We start from the raw sequence: 12,743 nt of genomic DNA, 5'->3' as shown, positions 1-12,743 counted from the left end.
GGCTCTAGCTCCTCACCTAGTGCCTGACAAAATTAGGTACTAATACCCTGTCCGCCTGTTCTGCAATGTCTCAGCTGATGGTTCATCTTTCTCTTCACTAAGTTTCTCATCCCGTTACCCAGCCCAGTCTCAAGTGCCACCAAGTACCTGGCCACAGTTGGGTGAGGACACTGCCCTTCTGCTTCCTTGTCAGGATGTTTCCTGACCCGACACCTCCAGTACAATCTTTTCTTCATGTCACAACTGGTCGCAACCATCACAACCTTCTCCTCTGGCTTTTGTGCCAACAGCACCATCAGTTGTGCAGGGGAGGATGTTGGATTGGGCTCTATGTGTGCTTTTTTTCTTCCTTTTTTTGCCAAACCACCAGCACATGGCATTTTCACGGAGCCAGGCAAGATGGCCCAGGAGCTGCACCCCAGTGCTGGTTTTGCACCCGTTGCCATCAGGCCCATTAGGCCGGACTCTGTGGGCTTGGAGACCGGAGCACAAGGAGCCTTTCCCTTTATCTCGGGAGCGCCAGCGTGGCCTTTGCTCTGAGGATTTGGAGGAATAAAGTTCAACGGGAATGAAAGGGCATATCCGGTGCGGGAGGGAGACCACACGGAGCCGCCGGCGCTTCGGCTCACCTCGCGTTGCGCTCTCTCTTGCAGCTGCGTAAATGAGTATGGAAGATTATGATTTCCTCTTCAAAATTGTTTTGATCGGCAACGCCGGTGTGGGGAAGACCTGCCTAGTGCGACGCTTTACTCAGGTAAGACGGGGTGTCCGCCATGCGCGCGGGGATGAGGTGGGAATGTGCTGGATGTCTTCGGACAGGGAATGGCTTCCAGGTGACCAGCACAAGTGGAATGGGCTAATGCCATAGGGGAGCTCCTGGGGTCCTGGTGCTTGGACAAACACGTCCCTCTCCAGGACGGGAAATCTTCTGTAGAAGCTACTGGGAAAACTCCTCCTGATTTTGGCCATAACATCTTTTGGTGCATTTTCCAGTGTGTCTTTTCTGTCTGATCTTTCCAAGGTGGAAGAGGCAAGTCAGTCTGCTTGTGCAAAAAGCTGACTTTTACAATTATTATTATTATTATTAGATAATTAGATAATCTCAGAGTTTGGGACCATAATTCCAGTGTCTTCTGGGCTGCTGGCCTGGGGCAAATCTGAGCTCCCTTCTTCTGGAGTTTTGCATGCAGAGCTCCAGGAAACCTTGCTTAAGAGTGAGGATTGGCAGGTCTCATCTGTCAGCCTGACTGTAGAAAATTAATCAGCTGCAAAAATTTGAGGACTGGCTTCCTTTTTTTCATAAAAGACTGGTGGGAAAAGGACCAGACTTCTCTGATCTAGGCTGAGAGAAGTTTGCACGATGTGATATATAATACAAGTTCTGTTTTTTGTTGCTGTGTTTTTGCTTGTTTGTTTTCAATTTTCCCTGGGAGTTGTCAGCAGCCTCCCGCAACTGTTAGTTCCATTTTTAAAACCATGGTGATGTTAAACGCTCTCTCCTCTTGAGCATGAAGAGCTCCTAGCAATAAAACCCAAAGGGTTAATTGAGAAATCTGTAACTAGCTCTGCTGCTGCTTGTGCTTTGGCAGCACTGCTGCTGCCACTGCTCTAAGAGATGGATATGCCCCAAAATCAACAGGACTGTAGGCCTGGACACCAGAAATCAAAAAGCTCTGTTGTTTGTTGGTTTTTTTTTCCTTTTCTTTTTTCTTTTTTCTTTTCTTTTTTCTTTTTTTTTTTTTTGGGTTGCTGTTACTCCTTTTGGATGGCATCGAGATTGAATATTGCCAGAACCGCGACAGTCGCGGCCCCCGACATCGCTGCGGTGCCAGTAGCGGCTCAGTGCGTGTTTAGCTCAAGCTGCTGTGCAGAGACACGAGCCTGTGACATGGGGCCGGGCAGAAATGGCCTTTGACGCACAGCAGAGGGGAAGGGGAAGGGGAAGGACACGAGGCAGCTGGAACAAAGTCATCTCACCTAATCTTGCCTCCTTGCCCTTTTGCGCCCACATCTTTAAAGGAGTTACAACATTGGATCAGAAAGGCTGCCATTGTCAGCAGCCTGTTCAGAAGCAGAAGGGCTTTTCCTTCTATTTTCCCTTTATTTGTTCCCTTTTTCTTCTCCCATTTACTTTGTGACCTCTCGAGTCAGTTACTCAAGAGTTACAGGATTAGGGAGCTGGGAGCAGGGAAACACGGCGGGGTTGAGTTATGGTAACCCTTGTACTGTGGGGAATGTCTGTTTTATTCCCTGCAAGATGCAGAAACAGATTTTGCAAAATCCCGTCTCCCAACTGGATTTTCAGTGTGGTCAGGGCCGGATCAGCATGCAGCGCCAGACTCCAGGCGCCCTCCCTGGTGCAATGCAACGAACAGTGGCACCTTTTAGTGCATTTAGAGCTGTTTTCCTATCTAAATGTGGTTGGAAAGGAGGAGATGTAGGTGGAGTAGTATTGGGGATGAAAAAGGGTGAGGATTGGTACCCAGAATTTTTCTTTTCTTGCTACAGAGCTTGCTTAATGAAACTCTCCTTTTCTTCCAGGGGCTTTTCCCACCAGGTCAAGGAGCCACGATTGGGGTTGACTTTATGATTAAAACTGTGGAGATCAACGGTGAAAAAGTAAAGGTAGGAGCCTGCTGGTCCTAAGCTTAAACTCAGATAGCAGTGCAATAGTTCAGGTCATCCTGCTGCTAGGAGGCCCATGGACACTACTGGTGTGTGAGGTTCTGAATCATGGCTCAGAAGGCGCTGAGTACCTGCGCCCCACTTCCCAACTAACATCAGTATCAAAATAGTGAACTTCTAAGAAAGAAAACAAAAAGTGGAGGTTTTGGAGAACCCTCTTTTGGTTTATAAGGCACTGAGATCTTGCCTGGATGGGGTATGGAGATGCAAAGAACCGTTTTAATGAAATCTCCATTTGTTTCTGGTGAGCTGAAATCTGTCACATTCTCCCTGGCATGTGCTGGGAAAAGGTTTTCTCCTGCCAAGCTCTTGAGACTCCTGGAGGAGCTGAGCAGGTCTCTGGGCTTGGGAGTGGGGAGGGCTCTGCAGAGCAAAGGCTTGTCCTGCACTTCTGCTGAGTTACGAGTTTAGGAGGAGTTGGGGCTGTGGCAATACTGGCGCTTTGGGCCTAAGGGATAAAGGCAACAAGGACCCAAGTCCGCATTATTAACCCTTTTGGCCTCCAAAATAGGGTGGCCCTGTCCCAACTGCCTGCTGGCAGCTGTCCTTGTGCTGGGCTAACTCTTGACCTGATCCTGCATGTCCTTTGGCTGAGAGCAAGTTGCCCCAGGCCAAAACAAGCCAGAGCCCAGTCTAACAATATCCCGCGATACCCGTTTGGGAGCTGATGCTGGCTGGCATTGCTTAGTTCTACCTGCACAAGGGTACAGACCAAGATAATGTGCTGCCCATTGCTTTGGAAGTGGGATAGAGCAGCAGGCCGGAAAGCAGTGCCAGCCTGACAAGCACAGACAGATTCCAAATAACTCAGTGTAAATTTGAAGCCCTTTTTTTTTTTTTGACAGTCGAAGTCAAGTGGAGTTACCCTCAGCAAGGGCTTGTCTGTTTGACTGGTTACCTACGACATTAGCCTTTCCGTTCTGGTTTGGCCTGAGGGTGGAGGCTCTTTAATGGAGAGAAATTTGTGGTCATAGTTAGGCCAACGTGGGTAACTCAGAGACAGGGATGTGCAAGGAGTGGGATCAAGCTGAGTGTGGACTTATTTGTATTTTGGATCCTTGTTGCCCTCAAAACATCCAATAAATGCACGAGTAACCATCAGAGCAACATTTTTTTTTTCTTTTCCAGCCGGGGCTGGGTTGTGTTCAACAGAGCCGTTGGCACGTGCTAGTTGGTGTATATTCATGTAGCAAATAGGAGGCGTCGTTAAGTCAAAGCTCCCCCTCTTCCATCAGTGGAGTAAGTTGAAATCACCAGAGTTCAGCTGATGAAGTGATATGCAAAGAAATGCCATAAATTTACTCATTTGAACTATCCTTCCAAAGTCTAGAATTCAAAATGGTTTCTTTCCATGCTTCCCATGAGTGCAAACAGGCAGTGATCCGAAACTTCTTGAATAAACAGAGCTAGTTGGAGTAAACACTTCACGGGTGAGTGGGAAAAGCAGAATGACGCAGAGCAGCGAGGGATAAACCCGGCATCCCCTCGCCCCGAGCGCTTGGTGGCTCCTGGCGCGTTCAGCGGCACCCAAGTTGTGACTCCCCTTCTGTTCCGGGCAGAGTGTCCCGCACATCTGCCAGGACCCAGGATTAGAGAGTAGCACTGCTTATCAAACAGGCGTTAAATTTTAAAAAGAAAAGATCATTTTCTTCAGAATCACATCCCAAAGCTGGTAGAGAAGGATCTGCCAGCACGAGGGCTGCACAAGTCACTTCGGATACAGGGATGACTCCCGACGCTCCGTGACAGGCTGCCTGTGAAAGCCAAGGAGAGCGTCTGCTTCCCTTCCTGCTCTTTGCGTGCGTAGCCGTGAGCACGGGAGGCAGCGCCGTGCAGCTCGGAAGGGGCTCTGGTCTCTCTGATGTTTTCTAGCAGCCTCAGAAATATGCCCAGCATCTGTCGTGTCTGCGAGGCTGCTGCCGGGGAGGAAGCTGCGCCTGTGATCTTCCTGCGCGGGCAGAAATGTTCACGTGCAGAAACATAAATGTGCTGGAAGTGCTGGGAGATGGGGAAGCATCAGCTGGCCCCAAACAATTAAGGTCTGAGTGATTTCTGTAGGCTGAGTCAGGCACCAGCCTTCAGTAGCGCTGAGAAATGGGTAGGAATGAGCTGGCTGCTGTCAGATCTTTCACGCGGCAGAAATACATTGATCAGTAAAGTGCAAGACATGCATTTGGTCTCGAAGTCTGTTCTATCAGTCTTAAGTTCTAAGGCTTTTTTCCTGATGTCCCTACCTGTCTAGCAGGTAGGTTCACGGTAGTAGTCGATAACGGGACCCTCTTCCTCAAAGCAGCCTGGTGCAGCCCATTTGGATTTCAAAATCTGTTCCATTAAAGCAATGGATGAAGAGAGCCACATCAGAAGGCCTTATCACCTCACACATCCTAATAAATACTAAGCATTTGTAAACTCATTAACCAGTAGATCTTGAGAAACAGATGAACAACAACAAAAAAATCTGTCTTTTTCCCCATCTGCCAGAGTCTGAAAGCAGATTTGTTTTAAAGAGAAGTTGGTCGCTATCTGAATTTTACGTGCAAGTAATTTCATTTACAGGTTTATGTATCTTAAATGCAGGCGCCATGTCAGCCATCTAAACACAGCTGTGTCAAGGGAATAGGCAGCAAGCTGCCTAGGAGTTGTGAACCAGCCACATTTTTTTTTCTTTGCAAAATGTACTTATAAAAAATGATAGCCCCCTGTATCTGTGAGATGTGTATTGGGGCTGTCATTTCAAAGTAACATATTTAGGATGGTTAGCTGATGTGGTTCGGCTTTGGAACTCAGCAAGAATAATGTTTGCTCTGTTGCAGATTGCGCAACATATGGAAAAAATCCCAAGTATTTCAACTTCTGCTGCCCAAAGTACACTAAATTCTGGCAGGAAATCTGCCTTTCACATACTTAACTCCAGGGAGGGGCATTTTAAAAAATAACAGCTGGAGCAGAGAAATACTCTCTGAAGTTTTAACTTTGGATATTTGTTTCTTTGCATTTCAAAATACTGAAAAAAATCATCAGATGGTCAAATTAGAAAAATGAGAAGAGTTTGATCCACACTGGGAAATGTCTTATTTGTTGTCCTCCTGGCCCCAGATTGCTGTGCTAGCACCGCTTGGGCCTCAGGAGCTCTTTCCTACGGACAAAGCGGTGTCAACCACTTCTGTGTATGGGGAGGGACAGCGGCGAGCAGCTGGGTGCTACCTCCCAAATTGTGGAGGGAAAGGCAGTAGAAACCTGGGATCGGCTGCAAGTCTGAGCTCTCTGTTTGCTGCTGCGGTTTCCACCCCCTTGATAGCTCATCTCAACAAAACCAAATAACTTTGGGAGCTGGAGGAGAGGCTTTCTCACCCCTCCTGCGATGGGCACTGCTGTCACTGCAAAGCGCCTGGGGATGTCTGGGCGTCTGGGATGTCTGGGCAAGGAGCAGGAGAAGCGGATTTCTCCCTCTGGCACCTGGGTTGTAATTCCATGCTGGCAAAGCCGAGCGTCTGCTGCCGAGCAGGGTGCCAGGAGTCACACGGAAGCTTGAAAACACAGAGCCCTGGAACAGGCTGCCCAGAGAGGCTGTGGAGTCTCCTTCTCTGGAGATCTTCAAAACCCACCTGGATGTCACCCTGTGCCCCATGCTCTGGGTGTCCCTGCTGGAGCAGGGGGGTTGGACTAGATGATCTCTAGAGGTCCCTTCCAACCTCAACCATTCTGTGATCCTGTGTGGTTCTGTGAAAACCCTGGGCTTCCTGGGGACGTCGACTGGAATACCAACTCAGCCTGGGCTTTGCATTTCAGTCTCTAAATGCAGAAATGGAAACAAAAATCTCTGGGGAAAGGGGAAGCCAAAGGGGAGAAGAGCTAAGTGTTTTCCCAGAATCGCTTTTACCCCAAAGGGGGGAAAAATGTGGTCAAAAGGGTGCTGCTCTCAAAGAATGTTAAATGGGTTCTTTTCTCTTTCTCTGCTCCCTCTCGTTGTGCGAGAAGCTGCAGATCTGGGACACGGCCGGCCAGGAGCGGTTCCGCTCCATCACGCAGAGCTACTACCGCAGCGCCAACGCGCTCATCCTCACCTACGACATCACGTGCGAGGAGTCCTTCCGCTGCCTGCCCGAGTGGCTGCGCGAGATCGAGCAGTACGCCAGCAACAAGGTCATCACCGTGCTCGTGGGTACGTCCCGCCGAGTGCCCCGGGGACCCAAGCGCAGACCGTGCCGCTCCGTAAAGCTACTCGCTGAGCCCCTTCCCTTGCAGCGCCTAGCGCAGCTATCTGCAAATTCGGGGGCTCTGCTGAAGCCGGCCGTGTCTTTGGGGTGTTTTACACCGGTAGCTATGGGGCAGCCGGAATCTTGGCCGGAACGGCAGGATGCAAGGGCTGTGTGGATACTGGTGTTACGGGTGCGGCAGAGCTGGAAATCTCGATTTTCCCCCTGCATTTTAGTGACACTAAAATAACTACTGGCAGCTAGGCTCTCTGTAGCAGCTTCGACTCGAGCTAAAGCAGACCTCATGCCATCTGCGTGCTGCAAGTTGGAAGGTATTGTGCCTGCGAGTGGGTTGCTGTGCTGTCCTTTCAGAACCTGCCAGTCACACTTTGACTTTTAAACGCCCCAGAATACATGAAGAACCTTAGGAAAATAAATTGGAAAAAGCCAGGGTGTTTGTTTTTTATTTTTTTGGAATGCAGTGTCATTTTCTCATTAATAATTTGCCATTAAAAATAATAAAGTTCTTCAGGATCTTTATTAGTAATTTCAATTTTAAAATATCTTTACGATGTTTTAAAAAATCCTTTGAGCTTTATGTGCCCCAATGCTGTTGCACGTAAACATGAATATCTAAGGCACTTCATTACAAGACGCTCATTACAGAAATAAATAATAAATAATTTATTAATTATAATAATTAGAAAATAAGTAATAAATGAAATAATAAATGACTAGCAGAATGACAGAAATAATTAATAAATGACTAATAAATATATTTTGCAGAACATTAAGTTTTTTTATCAACAATTAGGGCATAAAATATAAATGCCAACAGCCCCAGCACCCACTTTTGCAGATGGGAACAGCCGTAGTCTGCTCGTATTAACTAGTGATTGACAAGGGATGACCTCCCCAGCTGCAGATAATCTGTTTATAAATGTAGCTTCGGTGCATACTCTGTCCAAGTAATCATCAGGAAAAAAGGATATCTGGGATGAAAGGATGGCCGTGAGCTGTGGCTTTCCAATGGAAGAGCTTTTCCTCCTAGGGATTCACACAGCAGCCTCGGAGGAGCTGCTGGTACAAACTGGGTTGCCTCTTGAACCTGCTGAGTCCCTGCGCACAGTCCCCTGCTATTGCAGGTCTTGCTCTCTTATCTTTTTTGGTGAGATTAATTCATAGTAAAAACATCCTGCTTGAAGTGAAGTGGCCACTAATAGGGTGTAATCGTAGCAGACGTTTGCTTGGGGCGTTAATGAGCTGCCTGCTAAAGTGAGCCCCAAAGGAAGGGCTGGTTTCCTCTCCTGCCTTGCTCTGTGAGCACCCCAGAGCCCCTCCGTGTTCCAGGCTCCGCAGCCAAGTCACTCACAAGAATATTTAATTAAAGCAGGAAAGCAGCCTTCTGTGCTGGGCTTGTTCTGAGGCTTGTAATCACATGAAAAATATCACGTTTAGCATCCCACATGTTATAATTGACATTTTAAGTGCTCCTTATAGCAAAGACAGGAGAATTTTTAATAGGTATTAAAATGGAAATCCTTTAATGTCAGCTGATTAGCTTTAGCTCTAATGCATCTGTTTGCTAACTGACTTGCATATTCACAGGGCATATTCCGTTAAATGCCCCGATATTAAATTAAGTTGGTTGCACGTATCAGGGAGGAGCCAGCACTAAGGATTTCCCATCAAAAGCCCTGTCCCTACGTACACCCAATACCAAACACTTCATGGCCACTGATTCGTTTCTGTTTCTTTTGCCTTGTGAGTCAAATTAATTCCCTTTCTAAAATCTTTTATTGATGCAGGCAATAAGATTGATTTAGCTGATAAGAGGGAAGTCTCGCAGCAAAGAGCGGCCGAGTTTTCCGAAGCGCAAGACATGTACTACCTGGAAACCTCTGCAAAAGAGTCGGATAACGTGGAAAAACTCTTCCTGGACTTAGCTTGTCGCCTGATCAGCGAGGCCCGGCAGAACACCCTCGTGAACAACGTGGCATCCCCGCTACCAGGAGAGGGGAAAAGCATCAGCTATTTGACTTGCTGTAATTTCAATTAAAGAGCTGCGCCCGATTCCCCGTCCCCCATGGGCCAAAAGGATTTTTTTTTTCCTGGGGTTCGTCTCCTCGAGGGATTGCTGCCTCTTTGACCCATCTGACTTGCCCCTGAGCCAGGTTGCAGATCTAGCCGCATGGCAGGCTGACAGCTCCAGCTGCATGGCAACATAGCAGAATATAACGTGGTTTCATTTCAGTTTTTTTGCGGTCTCTGGAGTTGGTTAGAAGAGCTGCGCGAGGTGCTTCGTGTAAAGGAGAACATGAGCTGTCGCACTTCCTTCTGCAGGAGAGCAGCGCGGCCTCTCTCGATGAAGATACCCAAGAGTTCAAAATCTCTCTTACAGAACAATGTGTTTGGTCCTTTTTTAAGAAAAAGAAAGAAAAAAGAATGACCGCCGACGCTGGACTATCCTGGCAATCTTCTGGGCTGCCAGCAAGTTCTGAGGACATGTATATAGAGTCTGTCCACACGTCTGCTTGGAGGGCTCTGGTGTTTGAAGCAGTGTTAAGTCTCTCATCTATAGGCACTTTCATGAACATGAAATTAAAAAAAAAAAAAAAGTTATATATATCGACATTTTCAAAAAATGGTTTGAGAAGCGATACGGATACAGCTCCCTTGCTCCCTTTGGTGCTAGCAGTTCAGCAAATATTCCGTAGACCAAACGTAGTCTTACTACATTGCTGTCCTCTGAATGTGTAACTTAGAGTAATTAGGGAAAAAGAACACTAATAAGCACTGTTCATTAAAAAAAAAATCTCATTACCTCTTTTCTAGCCTGAACGTAGTGGGTAAGGACTGTGCTTTTTTGATATCCGACATAGGATGGAAAGACTTTCTGGAAGTAAAAAGAAAAATGAATAACAAATCTTCCTCCTCCCAAACTAGTCATGTCCTTATGTGAAAAATTAGCTTTGGGAAACCTTATTACTGGAGTTGGAAAAAAAATGCACCAGATCCGACCAAAATATTGTGTGTACATTGACTGTGTATAAGGGTTCAAAGAGAGCACAGTTCTAAATGGCCATCTGCAATATGTCTGAGTAAATACAAAGCTTGTAGGTAACTGTTCTTGTTGAAAAGCAGGCATACAATTTTATAGAGTGTTTTTACACTAAGTGGAAATAGCAACAGGTTTCGAGTGGAATCATTCAGTGTCTAACTCATCCCGCAATCGCCATGTGGAGCTGTACCCTGAGAAGCTCTTAAAGGTATTTCCTTGGCATCTATTCTCTTTAGAGTAGCTTTCAGATTCAGGGCTGTAGAGGCATTTAATTTACTGGCTGCTTTGTACTCTCACATCTTGGACTCCGGGGTATGTATGACTGTTTAGGCAATTTCTTTCTACAAAACCCCTGAAGTGGAAGCATTTATGGAATCTGTTATATTATCACACCTCTAGGGCCATATTCGAATAAAGCATCGCAAATGTACGTGTTGGCATTCGAGTGAAATTGGAAGACAGGTGAACATGCACAGGAACAATGTTTTTTTTAAGTTTGAAATCAGTCTAGCTAATCTGGATGAAATTCTGACAATTATATGGCTGTGATATACTATAATTTCAAATTAATCAGCTTAAAATCATTTGGCACTTACTGATGATTATAACTGAGCTTTTGTATTGACCTAAAAAGCTTCCAGTAAGTATTTCTTATAAATAAAAACCTAGAATTTTCAAATGTTTTTTTTCCCCATTTTCCTAGAAAACAAAGCAAACACATTCCTTGGGCTGTATAATTTTGTGCCTTTGATCCTCAGTGAGAACTGTGTGTGTTTGAGAGAGAGTAGCATAAAACGTGACCATTTTAATGAAGGTTTCCTTGCTCTTGTTTAAGTCACTTCCTTCTTTTATAAGTAGCGATCCAAATGAAATGTAGCAGTTGTGGTACAAAAGTTGTGTGTCACTTAGGTAACGTTTTGTAAAGTGCTGCTCTAAGTGTTAGATGTTGGGGACGTGGCACACTGGCCTTTACTGGTTCTTTTCAGGCTCTGCTCATGCTGCACGCCAGAGAATTCAGAAACGTTTGGGACTTCCAGCTCTCACAGACCATCCTGCTCTGACAGAGCTGATGCTCTGCAGCTCTCAGCTAGTTGTTTAAAACAGGACCCATGAGGCTATATACAAAGGTGGTACTGGAGCTAGAAATCAGTGTTATGTATATTTAATTTGTGAAAATTCTTACTCTCCAGGTGGTGGGCTTGTTGGAAAGCGTAAAACTTAAAAGCTGATGGTCAGGTAGGACAGACAACAACAAATTTGTGCTCCACTGCAGGAAAGACAGGGATAACGCAGCTCTAAGAGTTCATTTTTCTGGACAGGCAGCACGTGCAGAAACAGATGTGTGAGACACCTACACCTCCGGTAGAGCTTTCATGACTGGATGACCTTCCTGCAGCCTAAGACCAGTGTGAATAAATTTGACCTAAGCATATGTCGCTAGTGAAAACTAGAATGTTATAGAAATATTTGCAAGCAGCACTGAGAGTCATGTGAAAACACCAGTGAGAGGGGTACAAATGAAAAGGAGTATTGATCATAGGCAGAAAGCTGATTCTGAGCTGGCCAGGTACTTTGCATTGCTGCTGAGTGCCACTGGAAACACACTTGAGCATGCTCCTTGCATCACCTCTGGGTGTTGAACACTAATGCATCATCATGAGCGAACAAGCTGAATTATCAAATAGCAGAAATTGCTCACTTTATTTCTTCCAATATTCATCCCGAGGTTCCCAGAAGTCTCTTTTCCAGAGACGATTTGCTCTACCAGCTGCCTCCCAGGGGGCAGGTGTCTGTTCTGTCCGTAGCAAATCTTCCAAGACTCCGTCTCCAGGCAGCCAGGTGCTTCTCCAGCGGATGATGGAGCAGCAAGGGCAATTTCTCCAGGGACACATCCCAGATCCGTCTTTCAGAATTCATTCTGGGCCTGAGTGCGTTAAGGCTTTTAGGAGTGCAGACTGTTACAGGGCAGTGTAGGAAGCAGTGGTTGCATGTCCAATGTTTTATAAGGTCATAAGCCCAAGCTGTATTTTAAAACCTGTCTGCCTGTTTTTCAGTTAACAAATACTAGCCATTGGATATTTAAGTGACATTTTGTCATGATAACTCTTTTGCAGGAGTTATTTTTATACACCTTCAAATTTTACTGCATAGAACCCACTTCTCCTTGTGGGTTTGAGGGCTAATCTCCTCTCCTGCAGTCTGGTCCTTTGCTGAAGGCTTTGCAGCCAGAGGAGGAACTTTATTAGCTACAAATGACAATTTAACGCTGTGGTGCGTTGCTTAAAGACTTGAAAAATAGCAGGAGATTATTAAAAAAGTCACAATTTTATGTTAATAGTGTCTCCATCCATGGCAGACACATTCTAGCTAGTTAAAAGGATTTTTGCAAGAGAACAGTCAGTAAAAAGTGTGATGCTTGCTGGGTCAAGAGTCCAAAAGCTGTGCAGGATTGATACCAAAGGGCCAAACATGACTGGAAATGTTCCCTACCAAGAGCAGTGTAAGTTACTGCCTTTAGTGCAGTGACTAGATTTTGCTGTGTTTTTCAGGACAATATATTCACAGGCATGGAATAATGTTATTTCTGGGTGCACATGTTTTTTTATTAATAGTCCCATAACGGCATCTGTTCTTTAAACCTGTTAGCACAATGACTAGCTCCAAGAGAAGCCAGTACGAATGGTCAACAGATGTTTGTCTGCAGACGTAGCAGGGACATTCGTAAAGGCATCTCCTCAAAACGGGCTCATCTAAACTCTGTTTGTTCAGACCAGGCACTGATTCCATCAGGCTCATCTTGG

The 12,743-nt window shown here is 45.9% G+C and overlaps 1 protein-coding gene across 1 annotated transcript in view; it reads left to right on the top strand.

Annotated features, from left to right (window-relative positions):
* Nucleotides 1-10,563, top strand: part of RAB30 (RAB30, member RAS oncogene family) — a 36,001-nt gene extending 25,438 nt beyond the window's left edge. Inside the window, exons 2-5 of the mRNA XM_088534987.1 lie at nucleotides 654-754; nucleotides 2,542-2,625; nucleotides 6,664-6,847; nucleotides 8,690-10,563. Of these exons, the coding sequence (XP_088391113.1) occupies nucleotides 662-754; nucleotides 2,542-2,625; nucleotides 6,664-6,847; nucleotides 8,690-8,940 (612 nt within the window). The 5' untranslated portion in view covers nucleotides 654-661 and the 3' untranslated portion in view covers nucleotides 8,941-10,563. The remainder of the gene's footprint in view (nucleotides 1-653; nucleotides 755-2,541; nucleotides 2,626-6,663; nucleotides 6,848-8,689) is intronic.
* The last annotated feature ends 2,180 nt before the right edge of the window (nucleotides 10,564-12,743 follow it).

The sequence above is a fragment of the Tinamus guttatus genome, unplaced genomic scaffold, assembly GCF_059628265.1.
Source record: "Tinamus guttatus ecotype Peru unplaced genomic scaffold, ASM5962826v1 Tinamus_guttatus_pri_ptg000602l, whole genome shotgun sequence".
Classification (NCBI taxonomy): Eukaryota; Metazoa; Chordata; class Aves; order Tinamiformes; family Tinamidae; genus Tinamus; species Tinamus guttatus.
Note: the sequence above shows the minus strand (reverse complement) of the source record. Positions and strands in the feature narration are given on the sequence as shown.